Raw genomic sequence first — 19,883 nt, 5'->3', positions numbered from 1 at the left:
ACACGCTGGATCACTCTGCTCCAGATCATACCCTCTTCGTGGCCCTGCGGGGTGCGTGCAGTGTCCCCCTACCCTGGCACGGGGAGCAGATGTGACTGAGGAACTGCTGTCGATCACATCTGTCTGGGGCCAGGTGTGAGGCGTCCGTCATCCCCAGACACCTAGAACAGGAATCCGTCCTGCATCAACCAGGTGAATAGCAGGAGACTGAGACACTTCGCCCTTACTTCCCGGAGCATTTCTGCAGTAACTGCTTTTACATCCTTCTCCGAAAATTCTAGCACCCATCATCTTAGATGGCCACCTGTTGAATGTCTTCTCCTATGCAAGTTGAGACTTCGGGTTCTTCACATGCTGAGTGATTCTGGCCTGGACATTTTTGTTTCAGCACTGAGTCAACGCTAAATGTTTCCAGACTGCACGTTCCAAACTCCTGTGGACTGTGATTTCGGTGTTGCCGTGTTTGCGAGGACTCTGGCCAGTTTCAGATCTGGGCAGTGGCCCAACTCCTGGTTCAAATTCTCAGTATCTGGTCTGCTGTTTAGCATCAGAGACACACATGCACAGTCCAGGGGTAAGTCGGGACTTGACAAACGACTTCATGGGATCCCCTCCTGAGGTCCTCTCTCTCAACCATCTCCTGGTGCTTTCTGGTACCCTGCACCCCCGTCTTTGGGACCGCCGTCCACAACACTGGGGTTGTGTTTACCTTTCACTTCCAACAACTACACGTGCGTCCAAGGCCAAACACAGACAGGCAGAAAAAAGAGAGGCAGCGGGAACTTGCCCCACCCCCTTGAGACAACAGCTCTTGTGACTGAGGAAGGTTCTCTTCCCTCACCATTCCCGGTATTTGGGGTCCTGGCGGCCACCATGCTCACTACCAGGACACTGGTCTCCCGTTTCCCAAGCCTGAACTAGAGGGATTCTCCTGGAGCTCTCTCTGGCTGTGCCAAGGTCCATTTCTGGGGTTTTTTTTAGACCAGGCCAGTGGATGCCAGGAAAAAACTCAATTCACACTTTTATTTTCAGCCCAGACCACTCTCCTAAACTCCCCATTTGCACAACCAACTGCTTCATTAATACCGCACTTGGACGTTTAACGGTTATTTTTAACCAAACAATATTCCTCACTGTCTCTTCTCAACCTTCTCTTTCTACAGCTTTCCACATCTCAGCTGAAGGGGACTCCTTCACAGTCACTCCAGCCGGAATCCTTACGGTTCCTTCTGCACACTCCTCATCCGATCGGTCGGGAGATCCTCCAAATCGGAGCACGCCAACCACCGCAGTATCCTTAGTCCCGGCCCCACAGCTGTACCCGAACCACAGCTCTGGCCTCCCACCTGGCCCCGGCGATGTGGACTCCCACCATGGGGCCCAGACAAACCTCTAGACGCCTAAGCACGTGCCTCTCTGCGGAGCAGCTGCTGCGGGCCCTTCTCGCTCAGGGTGAAAGCGGGGACGGCTCCGTGTGGGTCCCGTCACTCTCCCCCGTCTGCTGGCCGCAGTGACGGGGGAAGGTTGTGGGCGCTCCCGGCCCGGCCCTGTATCCCGTGTGTCTTTGTCTGAAACGCTCTCCCTCCTCTCTGCACGACTGACTGCCCCAACTCCTGGCACTCTGATCTCCAACGTTTCCTTCTCGGTCAGGCTTCTCCTGACCCCCTGTTTCAAAGTGCAAGCCCCCACCCCCGTTTCTTCCTCTGCAGCACCTGCGCTCCCGCCTAGTTCACGACCGACTGCCCGCCCGCCGCCCCTCTGCTGGAGTAGCACCCGCCCGGCACGGCGATCTCTCCTTGCGCGCTCAGTGCCTGACCAGCGCACGGCCCAACAAGTATGTGCCGTGATGAGTGGAAGAACAGCCCCGAGCACAAGCCTGTGAGCGAAGCACACAGTGGGGGGGCAGAGGGCTAGGGAAGGGCTGAGGACCCCCTCGCAGGCCCCTAAACTGACGATCACAGCTGACAGAATCCACGCTCGCTTCTCCAACTCACAGCTCCCGGCCGTGAACTGCCTTATTCCTGCTCGACTCCAACAATCTTCTAACAGGGCAGCTATGACTCTTGCACATCTCGGCTCCCCTGCCAGAGTTTGCATGGAGAACTCGAAGGGAGCGCTGCTGAGTCACAGACACACGTATGCTTCTTCCACGGGGACCCAAAATGGTCTGTCAACAGCGTAAAGTCCACTTCCAAAACACTGTAATTAGAAGTGGTCACTGAATTACATTTTCAAGTAAAAAGAAATGAGCCTCTGCGGCATAAGAAGCGTGTTAATAAACGCACTTGACTTCGGAGAGCAGAAGGGAGTGCCGGCCTGTGCAGAGGCCAGCTGGGAAGCGGTCCACTTCACGACACGGGTGAATGTGTCATTTATGTGTGTCATTACATGAGCCTCTTAAGAAAAACAGTCTTATTTTTGTTGTTACGCTTTTCTCCCTCCTGAAATAGTATGACCTTCTTAATCAGATTTGGCCCAGAAAGGTCTTTTGCTATTTATGAAAATCAAATTCACCCTCATAGGATAAAGATGACTCACCACGGAGGATATTCGGAAGAATAAGCTCACATTCTGATGTAAACTCCGAGAGGATTCCAACAAAGGTTGCAAACAAAACTTTCCAAAATGACTACTGTGTTCAGGACAACACGCACGCAGGATCTAAAAATCCGCATTACTTCACAGACACACCTTAAATACGGTTCCTGGCAACCATGCCAAGAGACTGCCTTACTGGGAAACACAGCTTGCGGCCAGGCGACCAGTGATGTCCTCTACCCCTCGCCTGTTCCCAGGACACCTGAGTGCTCTAATTTCCTTCTCTCTTTTTTAATGTAGGGAATGGTCAATGCCAGTAGGAATTATTAAGCATTCTTTTCCTGAAAAGTTTCCAAGAAAAGAATGTTAGTCACCATGTGAACCAAATGATCAAAATTACTGTCACCCAAAGTGGGATAACCCAATATCAAGTGCCATCAAATAAAATGAAAATGAAAAGCAGAGCATGGCCCGTTGAGTATTCTTGGCAAAATATTTTAACCTAGATCTAAAGTTGAGGAAATGACTCAGTCAAATCCAGAATGTGCAAATGTCAGTAACATAATTTGCCTAAATTCTTAAAAAAAAAAAAAAAAATTGTTATAAAAAACAAAGAAATGGAAGACTTGTCTAGATTTAAAAAACAAAACCACCCCCACCCCTCCCCGCCAATATATCCAACCAAATGCAACAGGTTTGACATTTAACTGGATCCTGAATTGAAAAAGCAAAGCCAGGGGCCCCTGGGTGGCTCAGTCAGTTAAGCATCCGACTTTGGCTCAGGTCATGATCTCACGGTTTGTCAGTTTGGGCCCCACGTCGGGCTCTGCTGACAGCTCAGAGCCTGGAGCCTGCTTCCGATTCTGTGTCTCCCTCTCTCTCTGCTCTTCCCCCCTCATACTCTGTCTCTCTCTCTCTCTCAAAAAATAAATAAAATGTTAAAAAATAAAGTAAAACACGAATCAAAAATAGGCATGATGTAGGGAGCTTTAGTGACTGTAACGCGGACGCACAAGTGAACCAGTGCCTGCACCTGTTTCACGTGAACGTGAACGTGGCCGCCGTGGAGTTCTATGCTACACGGGCCATGCGATGCTGCACAGCCTTACATGCCGAGCTACCAACCTGAAAGCTTCCTTATATTGAGCAACTGAAATACACTCCCTCAGACTCAGGAGAAAAGAGACAGAAAGCTGTCCTTTATAAACAGACAAGAAAATCTTCAAGCATTCTGACTTTTATGCCACACAAATTCCTTTAATAAAAATTTTAGAAATACTTGTAACCATGAGGATACACAGTCCAAATCAAATCAAATTAGCAATAAGTGGGTCCTAATTCACAGGCCCCGACTGAGGAGGACCCTAAGGAACTTGAGTGTGCCGGGAAGAAAACGCTCCTTTCTAGGCCTCAAAAGACGCAGACGTGTGTGTGTGAGTGCCGACGGAAGGCACCAATGCCACGGTGATCAGGCTTCCTGGGTCTAACCCATCCCAAGGGTCCTCTGGTGCAGCCGTTCGACCTTCTTGGGGTCTGAACACAAAATATTTCCTCTCCAAGACACGACAGATCGAAAGTACGTTACCGAGTTCACCTTCCTCCCACCCTCTAACCGAAACATCAGACACCACCGTGTTGGTCTACAGGTGCTGCTGTAACAAACGATCACAAACTCGCTGGCTTCTAACCACAGAAACGGTCTTCCCTCACAGTTCTGGGGGACAGGAGTCTACGTCCAGGTGCTGGCCTCCTCCGGACGGCTTGGAGGAAGGACATCCCGGCGTCCTGTGGCAGCCAGCGCGGTCCTGGGCTTTCTGCCCTCACGGGCGCCTCCCTCCCACCTCTGTCTCCAGGCGGCCCTCCCGCTTCTCCTCTCTTCTCTTCTTGTAGGGACACTTGTTAGTAGTTTTTAGGTTCATTCAGATAATCCAGACCGAGGTCATCTCAAGATCCTTGTCTGCAAAGACCCCTTTTCCAAATAAGGTCACATTCACAGGCCCCACGCTGACCTGTCTCTGGGGGGTCGCTGCTCCCCTATAGTTACTATCTTTCTAGGGCTGGTTGTAGCCTAGTTAGCAATAAATGCAGGCTTCTTAAAAGAACTTTAGAAACATATCATATCATCCTTTCTCTAAATCTTCTATTTCCAGTATTAGTTATCTGATAATTCTTTTCAATTGGATCCATTTCCATATAAATCCTTTTGTAAGTGTTTTCATTAGTCACTGTGGAAAAAACTGGCCTGGTGGAACAGGTAGGTATTTAAATGCTACAAGAATAGCATTTTCATGGGTCACCGAGGTGGAAACCTTCTAGTGAGTCTGACACATTGACCTACTGGTCACCACTTTCACTGAATTGTGTTTTAATTCCTACTTATACACCTAATCAGTACACCCTTATACGCATAAGGTTAAACACACGGTTTTCATCTATTCAGGGACAAACATGACTACTCAAACGATGCTTTTAATTTTTACACCGTTACTGTTATCTCATTCACATACTGCTAAATCACCAACACGCACATCTCAAATGAGGTCTACGTTCTCAGAGAGCGACTTCACAAGACAGGAACAGCTCCGAGTTCTCTCATCAGACAAAAGAACCAAAATTTCCGACTTACTGGGTGACGCGAGATTTCATTATCATTGTCGGAAAAATGACTTTCTTCAGTGAGTCTTCCAAAAGAAGCAGTTCACCTATCTTTTTCTGCAGTGACAGGAGAAACACCTTGGGGAGCCTGGGTGGCTCAGGCAGTTAAGCGTCCGACTCTTAAGCGCTCGGCTCAGGCCGTGCTCTCACGGTTCGTGAGCTGCGGCCCCGCGTCGGGCTCTGTGCTGAGCACGGAGGCTGCTTGGGATTCTCTCTCCCTCTCTCTCCCCCACTCACTCGCTCTCTACCTCTCAAAATAAATAAACTTCACAAAAAAAGAAGAAACACCTCGGCTCCAAATTCAGGCCATCCACTGACCCCAACCTTTGCCCTGCTGCAGGGAAACTCAGGAAAGCTGGCACGAAGCCTGGGTATCCCCGCCGCCCCTCCGATGGGGTCTGGGCGGGCACCTCTCTGAGGGCACGTACGTTCATATACCCACACGAAGTTTCAAATTATCAGTGCAATCTCCAGGACTAATGTGGCTGATGCAATAATTGAAAAATTAAGAAACTGTACAGAAAAGCACGGGAGACCCCGCAAGCAGGCAGCAACGGCCAACACACCCGCCATCTTCCTGTCTACCTAAGCTAAAAGAGCACATGGCGAACGGGGACTTCGCTACAAAAGCAAACGGTACAGCGTTAGTCCCTTTATCCAAAATGTTGCCTCTTCAATTAACGTATTTTGGCCTTATGCCCTGTTGTTGAGAAGAAATCAAGATGGGTGTGAACAATTCATACCTCCACCGGGAATAATTGCCAACTTTGTTTCAACCAAGCCCATTTTCGCAGAGGAAGCTGAAAAGGAAGGAAGAAAATTAAGTAACATCCGGATCATATATTCAAACATTATGACTTGAAGAAGTTAGTAAAATAAGCTACACATACTCTGTTTACTAATTAAACTCATGTCACAAATCTTTTAAAAAGTCACTTCAGAAGGCATTTGGTTATGGAAATAGGTAAACACTCTAAATGATAAATATATTAAGAGGTTCACATAACCTTTTCTGTTAAAAATTGCTCGGCAGCGAATTAATTTTTGATGCAGAAAGGCCAGGGCTATGACTACATAATTTGACCGGATGCTGCCAAGTCACGTTTGAAGGCTTAGACCCCGCTAACGATTGAGGACGAGGAGAGAGGCTTCTGACAAGCAGGAACATTCTTCGGCTGCCTGAAGAGTCCTCGAAGCCAAACAGCTTAATACATCACACCAGATACGGCACCTTTTCAGGACCAAATCTCCAGTCACTTCTGACAAACGGTTTTACTGTTCCGACAGCCGGGCAGGGTTCCTCTTTCCGCATTTTGCTTTCACGACTACTTTAACACATCTTAATTATTTATTTGCATATCCAAACATACTTGGACCACTTCCCTTATCCTAATTCCCAGAATCTGCACCCTTTGAGAAAAGGGCTTCACGGACTTTAGCTTCTCCATTTAAAACTCAGGATTTGAGACAATTAGGGATCCGAAGGGGAAAGTCCACATGGACCAGCAGCTACCAACCCCAAGAAACAGTCAAAACTTACTAAAAACGTCATCATATTGACCCTACTTTCAACAGGCAGCTGCTTCAGAAGTGACAGCAGGAGCCAGGAGAGGTCGGTGACATATATCTGCTGCCTGCTTCGCCCGGTCCTTGGGCCTGGGGCCCCTGTCCGTCACCCCGAAGTGACCGTCTGGCGGCAGCAGTCTCCAGGGCTCTGGCAGGACACCAGGCGTGACGGCCCTGGCACAGGAGCGCCTGGGTTGGCGTCCCAGCTCGGTCACTGACCCCGGGTGCCCTGCGTCTCCTCTCTGGGCCCGAGCCTCCACCGGGACCGAAGCACCCTTCGCACAGCGCCATTTGGTCGACTGAGCGACTTAATGCAGGTCAAGTGCCGAGACTAGTATGAGGGCCAACATTCAGCACTCGGTCAGCATTAATTGTTTTCCCTGTCATTTTCATGATCACCTCATCCAACCTTCAGGAGACCGAGCGAGAAGTGGACCTCAGGGAGGTGAAGCTGTCATGACGCAGCAAACCAGAGCTAAGTGCTGGGGCCGGGCACGTGCCGCACGTCAGCTCACCCGATCTCCACCACGGCCCCTGCTGGTCCCCCACTGTAGAGGAGCCGATGGCTCTGAGCGGGGCAGGCCCTGCGGTTCCAATTCAGGTCCGCCTGCCCAATTCCGGCTCTCCCCGCCCCGGCCGAGACTAACAAGAGACTGGACCAGACTGTTTCCTTAACTGGGAATCTTCAACACTCCCTTCAGCCCAATGGGTGACTTTTTCTAAATGCTCTACTCAACGAGAGGAAAAGAACAGAACACATCACTTGGAATTATCTGAAGATAACCGCCAGGATTAATTCTCACCTGCTACACGTATGTCACATGCTAGGGCCAGCTCAAGGCCCCCCCCCAGAGCAAGTCCATCTATTGCTGCAATCGTTGGCACTGGAAGATTAGCTGAAATAGAAGGAAAGAGGTTATGTTTCTTCAGGAAGATCGTCACCTTACGATGCAATCTATGTTACTTGTTTTTAACTGGGATACTGTCCAGAGAACTTTGCATCCCTTTTGCCTTTAACAAAAGAGTCATTTCCCTCATCATGATTCTTCAAAACCATGCACTGACCTAGAGAGTTCCACCATATAGATATGCACAAATATCTTAACTCCTCCCATATTACAGAAATACTTTCCTAAATACTTGTTGTTGAATTAACACAATCACAGTTCTGGCTGTAATCTTAGAGCCTGGAGTCTTTTATGAGATGCTCGGTTCATACACACTCCTATTCAAAATGACCTAGGTGTGACTGCGAAATTTCTAATCCTTCAAGAATGATGGTACTCAGAATGACAGTCTCATTCAGCAGTAACATGCCTCTCCATTCAAATCGGCCAGGAGGAAGTCAAACTCTCACTCTTCGCAGACAACATGATACTCTATGTGGAAAACCCAAAAGACTCCACCAAAAAACTGTCAGAACTGATAGACGGATTCGATAAAGTCGCAGGATATAAAATCAAAAAAGTACATAAATCTGTGGCATTTCTATACACCATAACAAAGAAGAAAAAAAAGAGAAATCAAGGAATTGATCCCATTTACAATTGCACCGAAAACCATAAAATACCTAGGAATAAACCTAACCAAAGATGTGAAAGATCTGTACTCCGAAAACTACAGAAAGCTTATGAAAGAAACTGAAGAAGACACAAAGAAATGGAAAAACATTCCACGCTCACAGACTGGAAGAACAAATATCGTTAAAATGTCGATACTTCCCAAAGCAATCTACATATTCAATGCAATCCCTATCAAAACGACACCAGCAGTCTTCAGAGAGTTAGAACAAACAATTCTAAAACTAGTACGGAACCAGAAAAGACTCTGAAGAGCCAAAGTAATGTTAAAACAGAAAACCAAAGCTAGTAGCATCACAATCCCAGACTTCAAGCTGTATTACAAAGCCATAATCATCAAGACAGTATGGTACTGGCACAAAAACAGACACTCAGATCAATGGAACAAAATAGAGAACCCAGAAATGGACCCACAAATGCATGGCCAACTAATCTTTGACAAAGCAGGAAAGAATGTCCAATAGAAAAAAAGATGGTCTCTTCAGCAAATGGTGTTGGGAAACTGGACAGTAACATGCAGAAGAATGAACCTAGACCAATGTCTTATACCATACACAAAAATAAACTGAAAATGGATGGAAGACCTAAACGTAAGACAGGAAACCATCAAAATCCTCAAGGAGAAAGCAGGCAAAAACTCTTTGCCCTTGGCCGCAGCAACTTCTTGCTAGACATGTCTCCAGAGGTAAGGGAAACCAAAGCAAAAATGAATCATTGGGCCCTCATCAAGATACAAACCTTCTGCATGGTGAAGGAAACAATCAACAAAACTAAAAGGCAACTGACGAATGGGAAAAGATACCTGCAAATGACATTATCAGATAAAGGGTTAGTTTCCAAAATCTATGAAGAACTTATCAAACTCCACACCCAAAAGGAAATAATCCAGTGAAGAACTGGACAAAAGAAATGAATAGACACTTTTTAAAAGAAGATATCCAGATGGCTAACACACGATATCCAGACACATGAAAAGATGCTCAACTCACTCATCATCAGGGAAATACAAATCAAAACCACCATGAGATACCACCTCACACCTGTCAGAATGGCTAAAATTAACAACTCAGGAACAACAGACGTTGGCAAGGATGTGGAGAAAGGGGAACCCTCTTGCACTGTTGATGTGAATGCAAACTGGTGCAGCCGCTCTGGAAGACAGTGTGGAGGTTCCTCAAAAAATTAAAAATAGAACTACCCTATGACCCAGCAATAGCACTGCTAGGGATTTATCCAAAGGATACAAAAATGTTGATTCAAGGGGCACATACACCCCAATGTTTATAGCAGCACTATTTCCAAAGCATGGAAAGAGCCCAAATGTTCATCAACTGATGAATGGATATTAAATAAGATGTGGTGTGTATATGTATGTATACGTACACACACACACATACACAATGTATATTACACACACATACATACATACATACATACATACATACATACATACATACACAACGGAATATTACTCGGTGATCAAAAAGAACGAAATCTTGCCATCTGCAATAACGTGGATGGAACTAGAGTGTATTATGCCAAGTGAAGGAAGCCAGAGAAAGATAAATATATGATTTCACTCATGTGTGGAATTTAAGAAACAAAACAGCTGAACATATGGAAAGGGAAGGAAAAATAAAAAGAAAGAAGGAGGCAAACCATAAGAGACTCTTAAACACAGAGAACAAACTGAGGGTTGCTGGAGGGAGGGTGGGGGGATGGGCATCACTTGTGACGAGCACTGGGTTCTGTATGTAAGCAATGAATCACTAAGTTACATTTCTGAAATCATTATTACACTATGTCAACTAGCTTGGATTTAAATAAAATTTTAAAAATAATTACACCATAAAGAAAACCAAACTCAGAAGCCTTTCACAGCAGGCAGTGGCTGTGTGGGTGCGGCCGGGGCACCGGGCACCTCTCCCGCCGAGGAGCGAGCACAACCGGGCAGCTAGGAAAGGACCAGCTCCACCAACGGGCACGCTCACACGGAAGAGGCTCTCAGTTCCGAAACCCTGCCCAGAAGCACGGCTGGGGAGCCGTCAGCCAGCCACAGAGCTCAAAACTAGACTTTCTCCGGCCCCGAGTATTACTTTCAGGAGGCTTCTGTACAGAACTCTTTCATAACTGGTTCAAAAACTGACTGGTTAATTATTCTGCGAAGCAGACTCCTTATTAATTTTGACGATGGGAATGTGAAGCGAGGCCGGCCAAACTTCTTATGGTATAAACAGAACGTGGTACATCTCTTACTGCTCTGACGACGAATAAGAAATAATAATCACGTGTCCTGGCTGCTGCTACAGGGACAGTCATACCGTAACATGCAAACACAGCAACACGTACATACCTTAAACTTACATGATATTATATAGCAATTCTACCTTGGTTTTTAAAAATAAATAAAATGTAAGGAAGGAAGCAAGGAAGTAAATAGACACACAGAGAGTACCATCCCCCAAAATCTCTCTTCCGCAGGTATTCTGAAATAGGAAATTCCAGTCAGAGAGGTTCATTCTTTGACTCCTTTTAAAATACACAAATTTGTTGAAGTCCACGGAGTGTTATTCACACATGGAGGAATTTATCGGCTTTATTTTAAGAGCAAAGGGTGACCAGGCCCAGACGGGGCCCATTCCCAGGCTGCCACGGAAGACCAGAGTGTTCCCGGGAGCGCAGGGACGGACGGGGCTGTGGAACAGGTGCACTCCACCTGTCTGTACCTGTCTACGCATTCTGGGGGGAAGTGAGGGTGTGAGAGGCCAGGCCAGACTCACACGTGCTCCCCAGAGTGCGCTTCACAGCACACTCGGTGACAAAAGAAACAGCCAGCCACGTCAGGGTCTACAGTCAGGAAATGAATTTAATGGAAAACCAGGATCCAGTTAATTTTGTCTGACAAAAAAAAAAAACCACAAACAAATAAACATCGATCAAGAATATAACAGAAAGCTAATTTGAGTGGCTCCAAGGTCACCTCAAGTCACGACAAGCCAAACGGAGTTTTTGCTACTCGGCCCTCAATCCTTTCTCGGCCCTCAATCCTTTCTTCCTACAGGCCTCAGGTATTTCTAGATTCCTCTAGTCTCCCGCCTCCCCAGTCTCCCGTCTCTGCCATCAGAACCTTTCCCTGGGCCTCCTTCCAGCCTCGGCTCACGTCCTTCTAGGACCAGCTTCCCGAGGAAGGACAGTAAATGATGCCCCCACCGTCCCTCGCCCCCACCGCAGAGCCTCAGTCCCCCACCCCCCCGCCCCCGCCCGGTCTCTCCAAACCCGCTCTTGCTTTTGCTTGCCAGTGACACTGTGCGGCTGTCCTGCAACCAGTGGGCGCTATCTGGTCCCTATTAAACCTGCTGCCTCCGATGATCAGGCATTCGTGCTGGGCACTCCTCCGTGAGTTCCTCTCTTCGACTGCCTGGCGAGTCCCTGTCAACTTTCCTGTCTTTCCTTCACCTTCTGGTTATTCCTCAGCCTTCTTTCCCTCTCAACAGAAGCTCCCCAGGAGGTCTCATTCCCACCTTCACCACCTACAATACCAATGATGGCCAGATGTCCCTCTCAAACCCAAACTTCAGTCTCAACTGCATCTCTGTAAGCACCTGCCTGTTGGGACATCTCCACTTGAACGCTTTATCGTGTTCAAGCCAGCTTGTCAATCCTTCTTCCAGATTCTCTTTCACACCTGGCAGTACTTCCATCCACCAACTTCCCCCAGACAGACACCCAGAAGTCGTCACAGAAGGCCTCCTTTCCACAGCTCACAAATCTCCAAGTCCCCCCCTTTCCTGCAGCCGGAGTTCTGGGTCCCCTCATTTCTCACTGGCATACGTCTGGGCCTGCGACTGGCTGGCCCCTTCCTGTGCATCTTCCCTATTTCTTGCAGTATAATCGTTCTAAACGGCAAACGCCGTCATGCTACCCACTTCAGAATTGTACGATGATTTGTTCCACACTCGGGATAAAAACGGAGAAAACAATTAGCATGGTACAGAAGACACCCGATAAACGAGGTTCTGTCCACCAGCCCGACCTCTTCTCCAGCCTCAGGCACATAGTCCACGTTCTGGCCCCAACCTACTTACAGCACCTGCAGAAGCTGTCCCAGCCATACCTGCGGACAAGCTGCCCTGTGCCCTGAACGCCCAGCCCACAACAACGGGCCGTGCCAGGCACTGCTCACAGCCCCTTCCTTTGCACTCCAGGGGGCTCGGTACCCGTTTGTCCATCAGAGCACTTACCACCCTACCGCCCGTTCTGGAACGGACATTCACGTCGCACCGATGCCGGTCGATGACATTCTTCTTTCTACTCTGGGACCGCCTCTTCTGTCTCTAGCGCATGCCGCCCCGTAGTCTCCCTACTTGGCTTTTTTTCATCTCCTTCTTTCACTTAGTACTTTAAAGACATAACATGAAGACATGTAGCCCGAGGGAGCTACACGGAAAAGAAAAGCTGCAAAGGTTCCTGACCAGGAGAGAGAAGTGGCTGTGTCCCCTCCTGGCCACAAGAAAATGCCACAGGCACTCACCGGCTACCTGCGGGAAGCCGACTCGTCAGAGACAGAAACCACAAAGGTGAGTTTAAAGGAATCAAACCCAGGTCTGCGATATATGTACTACTGAGCTCCAGTTCCTGAGAATTCCAACTCTTAGCTAAGGGAGGTTGTCTCATAGTCTTTAGACACCCTCTCTACTTAGGAACAGATTCATATGCAAAGAGGAATTTTTCTTCTCATCAAACCGTGCGCTGAAAATGTAGACTGAGTAGAGGGGTCGAAGGAGTAAATTGCCCACAAATTCCAAAAGTAATATTCCACAACTTCACAAGCCCTGAAGCACAACAGGAAGCATACAGCAAGATTATGACTCCTGGCCATCTGTAATGTCCTCAACACCGCATCAGGGACGGCGGCCTCGGAAAGACTTGGCAAGGCTTTGCTCTACATTTTTATTAGTGAATATTCTCAAAGAAAGATCATCCTTAAAAATCACACGTAGCCAAAGAAAGTTAAAAAGCTATCATTTTTTTGGAAGGATAAAATGTCATTAAGAAGAAAAAAAGAGGTAATGCAGGTAAAAACACAAACAAAACGGATTAGTCAATATACCCTCCCTCGCGTTGTAAGAGGTGCCATACACATTATGTTGAGAAAATAAAATGATGGGGGAGAGGGCGGAGCAACAGGCAGGTTTCTGGTTCCTCCTGACCTGGAGTAACAGGTAAGAACTAAGGAGAAATAAATAAATGTGCTGACTGTGGATCCGGGGGGCAGGGGGGTGCTGAAATGAGTCTCGTGCTCATGTATTCTTAATTCTGAAGGTAGAGAATAAATACTTTCCCTACATGCTTATACTCTTTGGATGCAATGCAAATTATTTTCGAATTTGATAGTTAAAAGCCTCAGAAATTTTCTCAAGGGGCTGTAAGTTTTGAACATCACATCTTATGTGAAATATAGAAGATAAGATGACAAGAAACGTCAGGTCCTTATGCAAAACAAGAACAAGGAAAATAGAGTATTAGCACACTCAAATCATTAAACAGGTAAATTACCTGCTACTTTCAAAGGCTGATCAACATAAACTAGCATTATATAAAGCAGTCTATAAAATTTTTCCCACTAAAGAATTATTCAAGCAGAACAGCTTAATTAGCTTTCGATGAGTAACTGAATTTCAACCGTTTGATGAGATTATAAATTCTGAAGTTCTAGTGTGTCAACTACACTTCAATGAAAAAAACTTTTTTTAATTAAATTTTTAAAAAAATCTTCAATTTTACATAATCCTAATCTTTCCCTGAGAGACGTTTCTCTTAGCAAATCTTCTTCAGGAAAAGATGAGTCAGCCCCAAGCCCACACTAGTTTCACGGTTACCTCATACGCTTGTTTTTACATCCAGTACTTTTTCTGCTTGGGAGCACTTCATAATCTCAGTGGACTCGCCGAGACACTGCAGAAGGCCCAACTCCCACCTCACAGAACTGAGCAGTACGGCAATGGCAGCGTGTGACGGCAGTGTGTGTCTGGACGACGCTGGACGGCCAGGAGCGGAGGCCCCGGCCAACTGCAAAGGCGAGACCCCGTGACCCGACGTGACGCAACCTACAGGCTCAGACGCTATTTTGAGTTCAGTACAGGAAACGGGCCAGGTGTGACAAAGAAGATAGCAATCCTTTGAAATGCTCCTAAAAATGTAATTAAAGCAAACAATTAAAGCTCTGCTATTTTAAGAGAAAAATAAAGGAGGTGCCCAGGAAGGCTCTGGCCTACCTCAGTGGCCCGCAGGAGGACACCCGATGACGGGGGCCACTCGAGTCGGGAGACCACAAATGAGGGGAAGGAGCAGCGAAGGCCTACTTTCAGCTCTGAGAGAGATAGCACAGGTGACGGAAATTTCCAGATGTTTCCAGAAAAAAATAATCCGATTATGAAGGGAAAATGCTAGTGTCAGTCATGATTTTTAAATACGGTTCTTATATAAAACAGAGACATCAACTATTTCAAAAGAAATGCCCACATAATATACATGAAATCTGACTTCATTGAAATCATTCCAAAAAAAAATTAAAAATAAAGTCAAGGTTAACTGAAAATTATAATAAATTCCTACTATCACTAACTCCAACTCCAACTTTCACCTTCAGCCAAAAGTGCCCTCCCCCCTTCCCATTATCACATTTCCAAGGAACCACAGACACAAAACCACTCCTGCCCAAGCCTGCAGGTGCTGGGCCTGTGTGCCCCACGGCGGGGGGGCAGGGGTCAGGGGGCTGTGTGCCCCACGGTGGGAGGGGGGCGGGGGGGGGGAGGCCTGTACATGGGAGCCACCGTGCCCGGGCGTCAGGGAGCGCTCGCTGTACAATCTAAGGGAAGATCCTGGATGCTTCTAGGCCAACCTCTTACGTACCTGCCTTCGCCATTTCCCATCTAGCTACCTACAGATCTAGCAGGTGCGAGAAAGTGCTTACTCCATGCAGGCACTGTCTTAATCACCCGAGAAATATTACTGAAGCCTCTGGCCAGCCTCGTGACATCAGAACCGTTATGACCCTCACCACCAATGGGGACATGGGGCAGAGGAACTGCCGTTACTTGCAGGGAACGGCCACTGCTGGAGCACAGATGGCCTGACTCCAGGCACTTGCCCTTCACCAGTTCTCACGGCCTGCACCCCGAGCCCGTGGGGAAGGATTCTGCACTGCGAGGCCACCTTCCGTCCTTCCTCAAGGACCCGGGGACCAGGAAGCTGAAGGAAGGAAATGCCGACACCCTGGCAAAGTCTGAGCAGCACACCTGCTCGGAGCCCTGTGAACTCCGGGAGCCCTAGAGCAACATGCAGTCCACGCAGCCCGACCAAGGCAACCAAGGGCACCGGGTGCAAGGCAATGGTCAGCTGGCTGGAGCAGGACTCTGACCTGAGACTTCCCTGCAAACTTCCGACCCGGACCGTCCGAGAGCCTGACTGTAGGTTATCAGAGAAGGCCAGCACCAGATCACCCCTTCCGCCCCAAATTCCCAATGAAATAAAGCCGCCCCGGGGCAACACAGAAGAGAAAGCAGCAAGGTCAAGGCCCCCACACTCCCCGCCAGCCCCGTCTGGAAGATTGTACTCAACATAACCGGACGGGAACCTCCACTGTCCACCGCTACTCCGGGTGTTCACTGCGATGGAAAAGAAAAGAAAGACTTCTCGGCATGTGAAATGTTGCCTGACAAATGTAGTTTTTTCCATTTCTGATGAAAACCTAACTCTAGAAGTAGTCTACGTTTACCTGGTAGGAAAAAATAGGCCATTCCTGCCTCGCTTCGCAAAGTCTCAGGCCCTGTGTCCTTGCTTTGCAAAGCAGTGTGGCCCAACAGCATTAGCATCCCCTGGAAGCCTGTGGAAATGGAGAAGCCCAGGTCCCAGCCCACAACTACCCGACCAGCAGTTGCGCCGTTAACGAGAGCCACAAGCGGAGCTCTGGATACCCAGCTAACCCACAGGGAGCCTCACCAGCTCACCATCCCGCAGGATGGCCTGCCGACCCCTACGTGGACGGAGGAAGCACAAAGAACCAAACTCTTTGGGTAAGACTCGTAACAGTAAAGGCGGTAAAGGCTTACACACAGACGTCTAGCAGCTGTATGTGGTACATCCACCGGCTAGGCAATAAAAAGGAACCAACTACTGACTGACCCGTGCGAAACATCGATGACTCCAAAAGTACGCTGAAAGACAACTGGCAAATGAATACATCCTGTGCTCCATTTATGAAAACGTCTGCAAATGGAAACTAGTCTCTAGTGATGGAAAACAGCTCAGTGGTTATGTGGGGACAGGCAGGGAAGGGGCAGGGGCAGGAGAAAGGGATCACTGGAGGCCATGAAGAAACTTCTGGGGGTGATGGCCATGTTCACCATCTTGATTTGTGGTGATGTTTCCACAGGTCAGAGTCAACACACTGTACGTGTTAACACGTGCAACTTACTATATGTTGGTTATTCCTCAACAGACCTCTTTGTTAAAAATCTAGGATGTGAACAATATGAAAATGATAAATCCAATGCAAGAAAGTATACTAGTTTCCTGATCTTTTATAAACAGGGGTCAATTATTCGTATTTATATTTATATGGAGATAATTCAAATTTGACAAATCAGGTAATACGGATATGAGTCAATTTAAAATTATAAAGAAAACACTAAGAAACATGATGAGAAAAGTAAAAGGGAAGAATTTTGTTTTAATCGAAATACAACTGACACACCATGTTATATTAGCTTCAGGTATACAACACAGCACTTCGACGGCCCTGTCCGTCACTCAGTGCTCACCCGCTGAGCACCCGCTCAGTGCTCTCACCACCTGTCACCACACGACTTTATTGCGATATTACCATTCCCTACGCTGTACGCTTCGTCTCCACGACTCACTCACAACCCAAAGCTTGTACCTCTTGATCCCTTCATCTATTTTACCCACTCCCACCCTCCAACAACCTGTTTATTCTCGTATTTAATATTTAAATATGTGTATTTAAGCATCCAGTTTTTTGTTTGTTTGTTCATTTGATTTTTTAGATTCCACATATAAGTGAAATCATACGGCATTTATCTTTCTCCATCTGACTTATCTCACATAGCATCACAGCCTGCATGTCTATTCATGTTGCTGCAAACGGCAAGACCTCCTTCTTTTCTATGGCTGAGTAATATTCGTGTGTGTCTGTGTGCGGCGGGGGGGGGGGGGGGCATATAGCATATACACACCACATCTTTATCCATCCATCTACTGATGAACAATTGGGTTGTTTCCACGTCTTAGCTGGTGTGAATAATGTTGCAACAAACAGGGCGGCAGATATATTCATGTTTCTGTTTTCTTTGGGTAAATACCCAGTAGGGGGACTGCTGGATCATACGGTAGTTCTGTTTTCAACTTTTTGAGGAACCTCCACACTGTTTTCCATACTGGCTGCACGAATTTACAATCCCGCCAACAGTGCACAAGGATTTTTCACCACATCCTGACCAAAACCCATTACTTCTTGCCTCTTTCATACCAGCCGTTCTGACACGTGTGCAGTGACATCTCATGGTGCTTTGATCGGCATTTCCCTGATGCTGAGCGGTGTGGGGCATCTTTTGGGCGTCTGTTGACCATCTGGGTGTCTTCTTTGGAACACTGTCTATTCAGATCTTCTGCCCATTTTCTAATCAGATTGCTTTTCTGGTGTTGGGTCACAGAAGTTATTCATATATTTTGGATATTAACTCCATATCAGACATATCAACTGCAAATATGTCCATCCATTCACTAGGTTGCCTTTTTGTTTTGTCAATGATTTCCTTTGCTGTGCAAAAGCTTTTTGTTTTGATATATTCCCAACAGTTTGCTTTTCCTCCTTTCCCTTGCCTGAGGAGACACACCCATGAATATGTTGTTCAGGGCAATGGGGAGGGAGGAATTTAAACTGGAAATATACCAGTTCTGGAACTGCTCATAGCAAGATGTCAACAGAACTTTCCAAAGGAAAGGATCAAGTACACTATGTAAAGTTATAATAAAAATAACCAGGTGGTCCAAAAAACAACCCTTTCCCATTATTAGAATAAACCCACAAATAGAACAAAAAACAAACAAAAACTACATAGCATATTTAGTATGATTTTTAAACGTAAAGCCACCAAAATCAGAAGGCATAAAAAATCATGACAGGCATAAACACCAAACATATCAATACATTTAAAGAAGATGTGATCAACTAGTAAGGAAAAGACTCCAAACGGATCACAGAGCAAAACCCAATTATAAGCAGAACACTAGAGAAACATCTAAAGCAAAAGAGAAAACAAAATTTATTTTTAATTTGAAGGACACGTATGGTATATCTCCGAGTCAAGTACAAAGAAAACATCTCATAATCTTACTAAATAAAGGCAGCATTTTAAATGGGCAAAGAAGCAGCACTGTGTAAACTTGATGAAGGAGGAGGCCACAACAAAGATCTAGGAGCAATAAAGTATCTATGCACCAACACAGCAGCGTCCGCGAAGCACAAACGCAATAGACAAATTCAAAACAGCACAAATATTACAGCCGTTCTCCGACCATTATGTAGTAATTGAACTAGAAAATTACAACAAAAATACTAGCTAGCCGGGGATAGAAAATAAAGATGGCCCGAAGGCACACTCTCTTTCCCACTTAGGAGCTCAGCAGAGAGTGGGGCCCCAGTGAGGATCTACCCAGCAGAAGCACAGGCTCCCGCCACCCACCTGCACAGGCAACCCTCCGACAAGGCCACTTTCCCGACGGAGCATGTCCAGGGCAGAGGGTGGTACAGACGTTCTCCTCCTCCCCCAGGTGCTACCTATGTACAGCATGGCAGAAGCGGGTCCCATGCCCCTGTAACTCTGGCCCCCAATTCCTTCTACCCCAACAAATTTTTTATTTATTCAAGTGGATGAATGTTAAAAATACGAAATGGGCTTATCCTTAGCTCAGCTCCTTCTTTCCCAGAACACGTGTTCTCCTCCATATGCCTACGTGCAAAGCACCCTGCTTTGCAATGTTGTGCAATGTGGGTGCTGGGCCAACTGGTGCAAGAGGCAGCTGGTGCCCACCCAGCCTAGCTGTGATGGCGACGCCCACCCAACGTGGCAGATCCAAATAGGCCAATCCCCTTATCAACAGATCTAAGGCCACAAACTTCAACTGAGATCATATCAGTAATTAAGGAAATAGTTTGCCCCTTTTTCTACATTTTATTTTTCAATTTATTTCAAACCTTAGAGAGAAGGAGGATTTCTATTTATTAAAGCTCCCTCAGATCCCATAATGATATGTATACTTTCTGCACTGCTGTTTGTCATAGTAAAAAACGAAAAACTACCTAAATGCCCATCAGAAAAAAATAATTATATGCATTATGGCATGTCTCTAGCGAATAATACAAGAAAACAATTTTTTAAAGTGCAGTGATAAAAAATTCCACATTGGAGAAAACTAGACTCCAAATATTCCCAGAATTTTTCAAATACAATCTCTACCACT

At 46.7% G+C, this 19,883-nt stretch overlaps 1 protein-coding gene and 1 long non-coding RNA gene across 11 annotated transcripts in view; one reads left to right on the top strand and one right to left on the bottom strand.

Annotated features, from left to right (window-relative positions):
* LOC113594266 (uncharacterized) overlaps nucleotides 1-1,287 on the top strand; it is a 67,589-nt gene extending 66,302 nt beyond the window's left edge. Inside the window, exons 4-5 of the long non-coding RNA XR_008291331.1 lie at nucleotides 389-574; nucleotides 1,164-1,287. This is a non-coding gene — a long non-coding RNA (uncharacterized LOC113594266). The remainder of the gene's footprint in view (nucleotides 1-388; nucleotides 575-1,163) is intronic.
* AUH (AU RNA binding methylglutaconyl-CoA hydratase) overlaps nucleotides 1-19,883 on the bottom strand; it is a 353,019-nt gene that overhangs the window by 278,862 nt on the left and 54,274 nt on the right. For 8 of the 10 annotated variants that reach the window (XM_027041186.2, XM_027041184.2, XM_027041181.2 and 5 more), the window contains 2 exons: nucleotides 7,563-7,655; nucleotides 5,937-5,993 (listed from right to left, as the gene is read on the bottom strand). The exons of the other annotated variants lie outside the window; for them this stretch is intronic. In XM_027041186.2, coding sequence (XP_026896987.1) covers nucleotides 5,937-5,993; nucleotides 7,563-7,655 — 150 coding nt within the window. The remainder of the gene's footprint in view (nucleotides 1-5,936; nucleotides 5,994-7,562; nucleotides 7,656-19,883) is intronic. 10 annotated transcript variants of the gene reach the window in all.

The sequence above is a fragment of the Acinonyx jubatus genome, chromosome D4, assembly GCF_027475565.1.
Source record: "Acinonyx jubatus isolate Ajub_Pintada_27869175 chromosome D4, VMU_Ajub_asm_v1.0, whole genome shotgun sequence".
Classification (NCBI taxonomy): Eukaryota; Metazoa; Chordata; class Mammalia; order Carnivora; family Felidae; genus Acinonyx; species Acinonyx jubatus.
The sequence above is the reverse complement of the archived record's forward strand: the minus strand, read 5'-3'. Positions and strand labels throughout refer to the sequence as shown.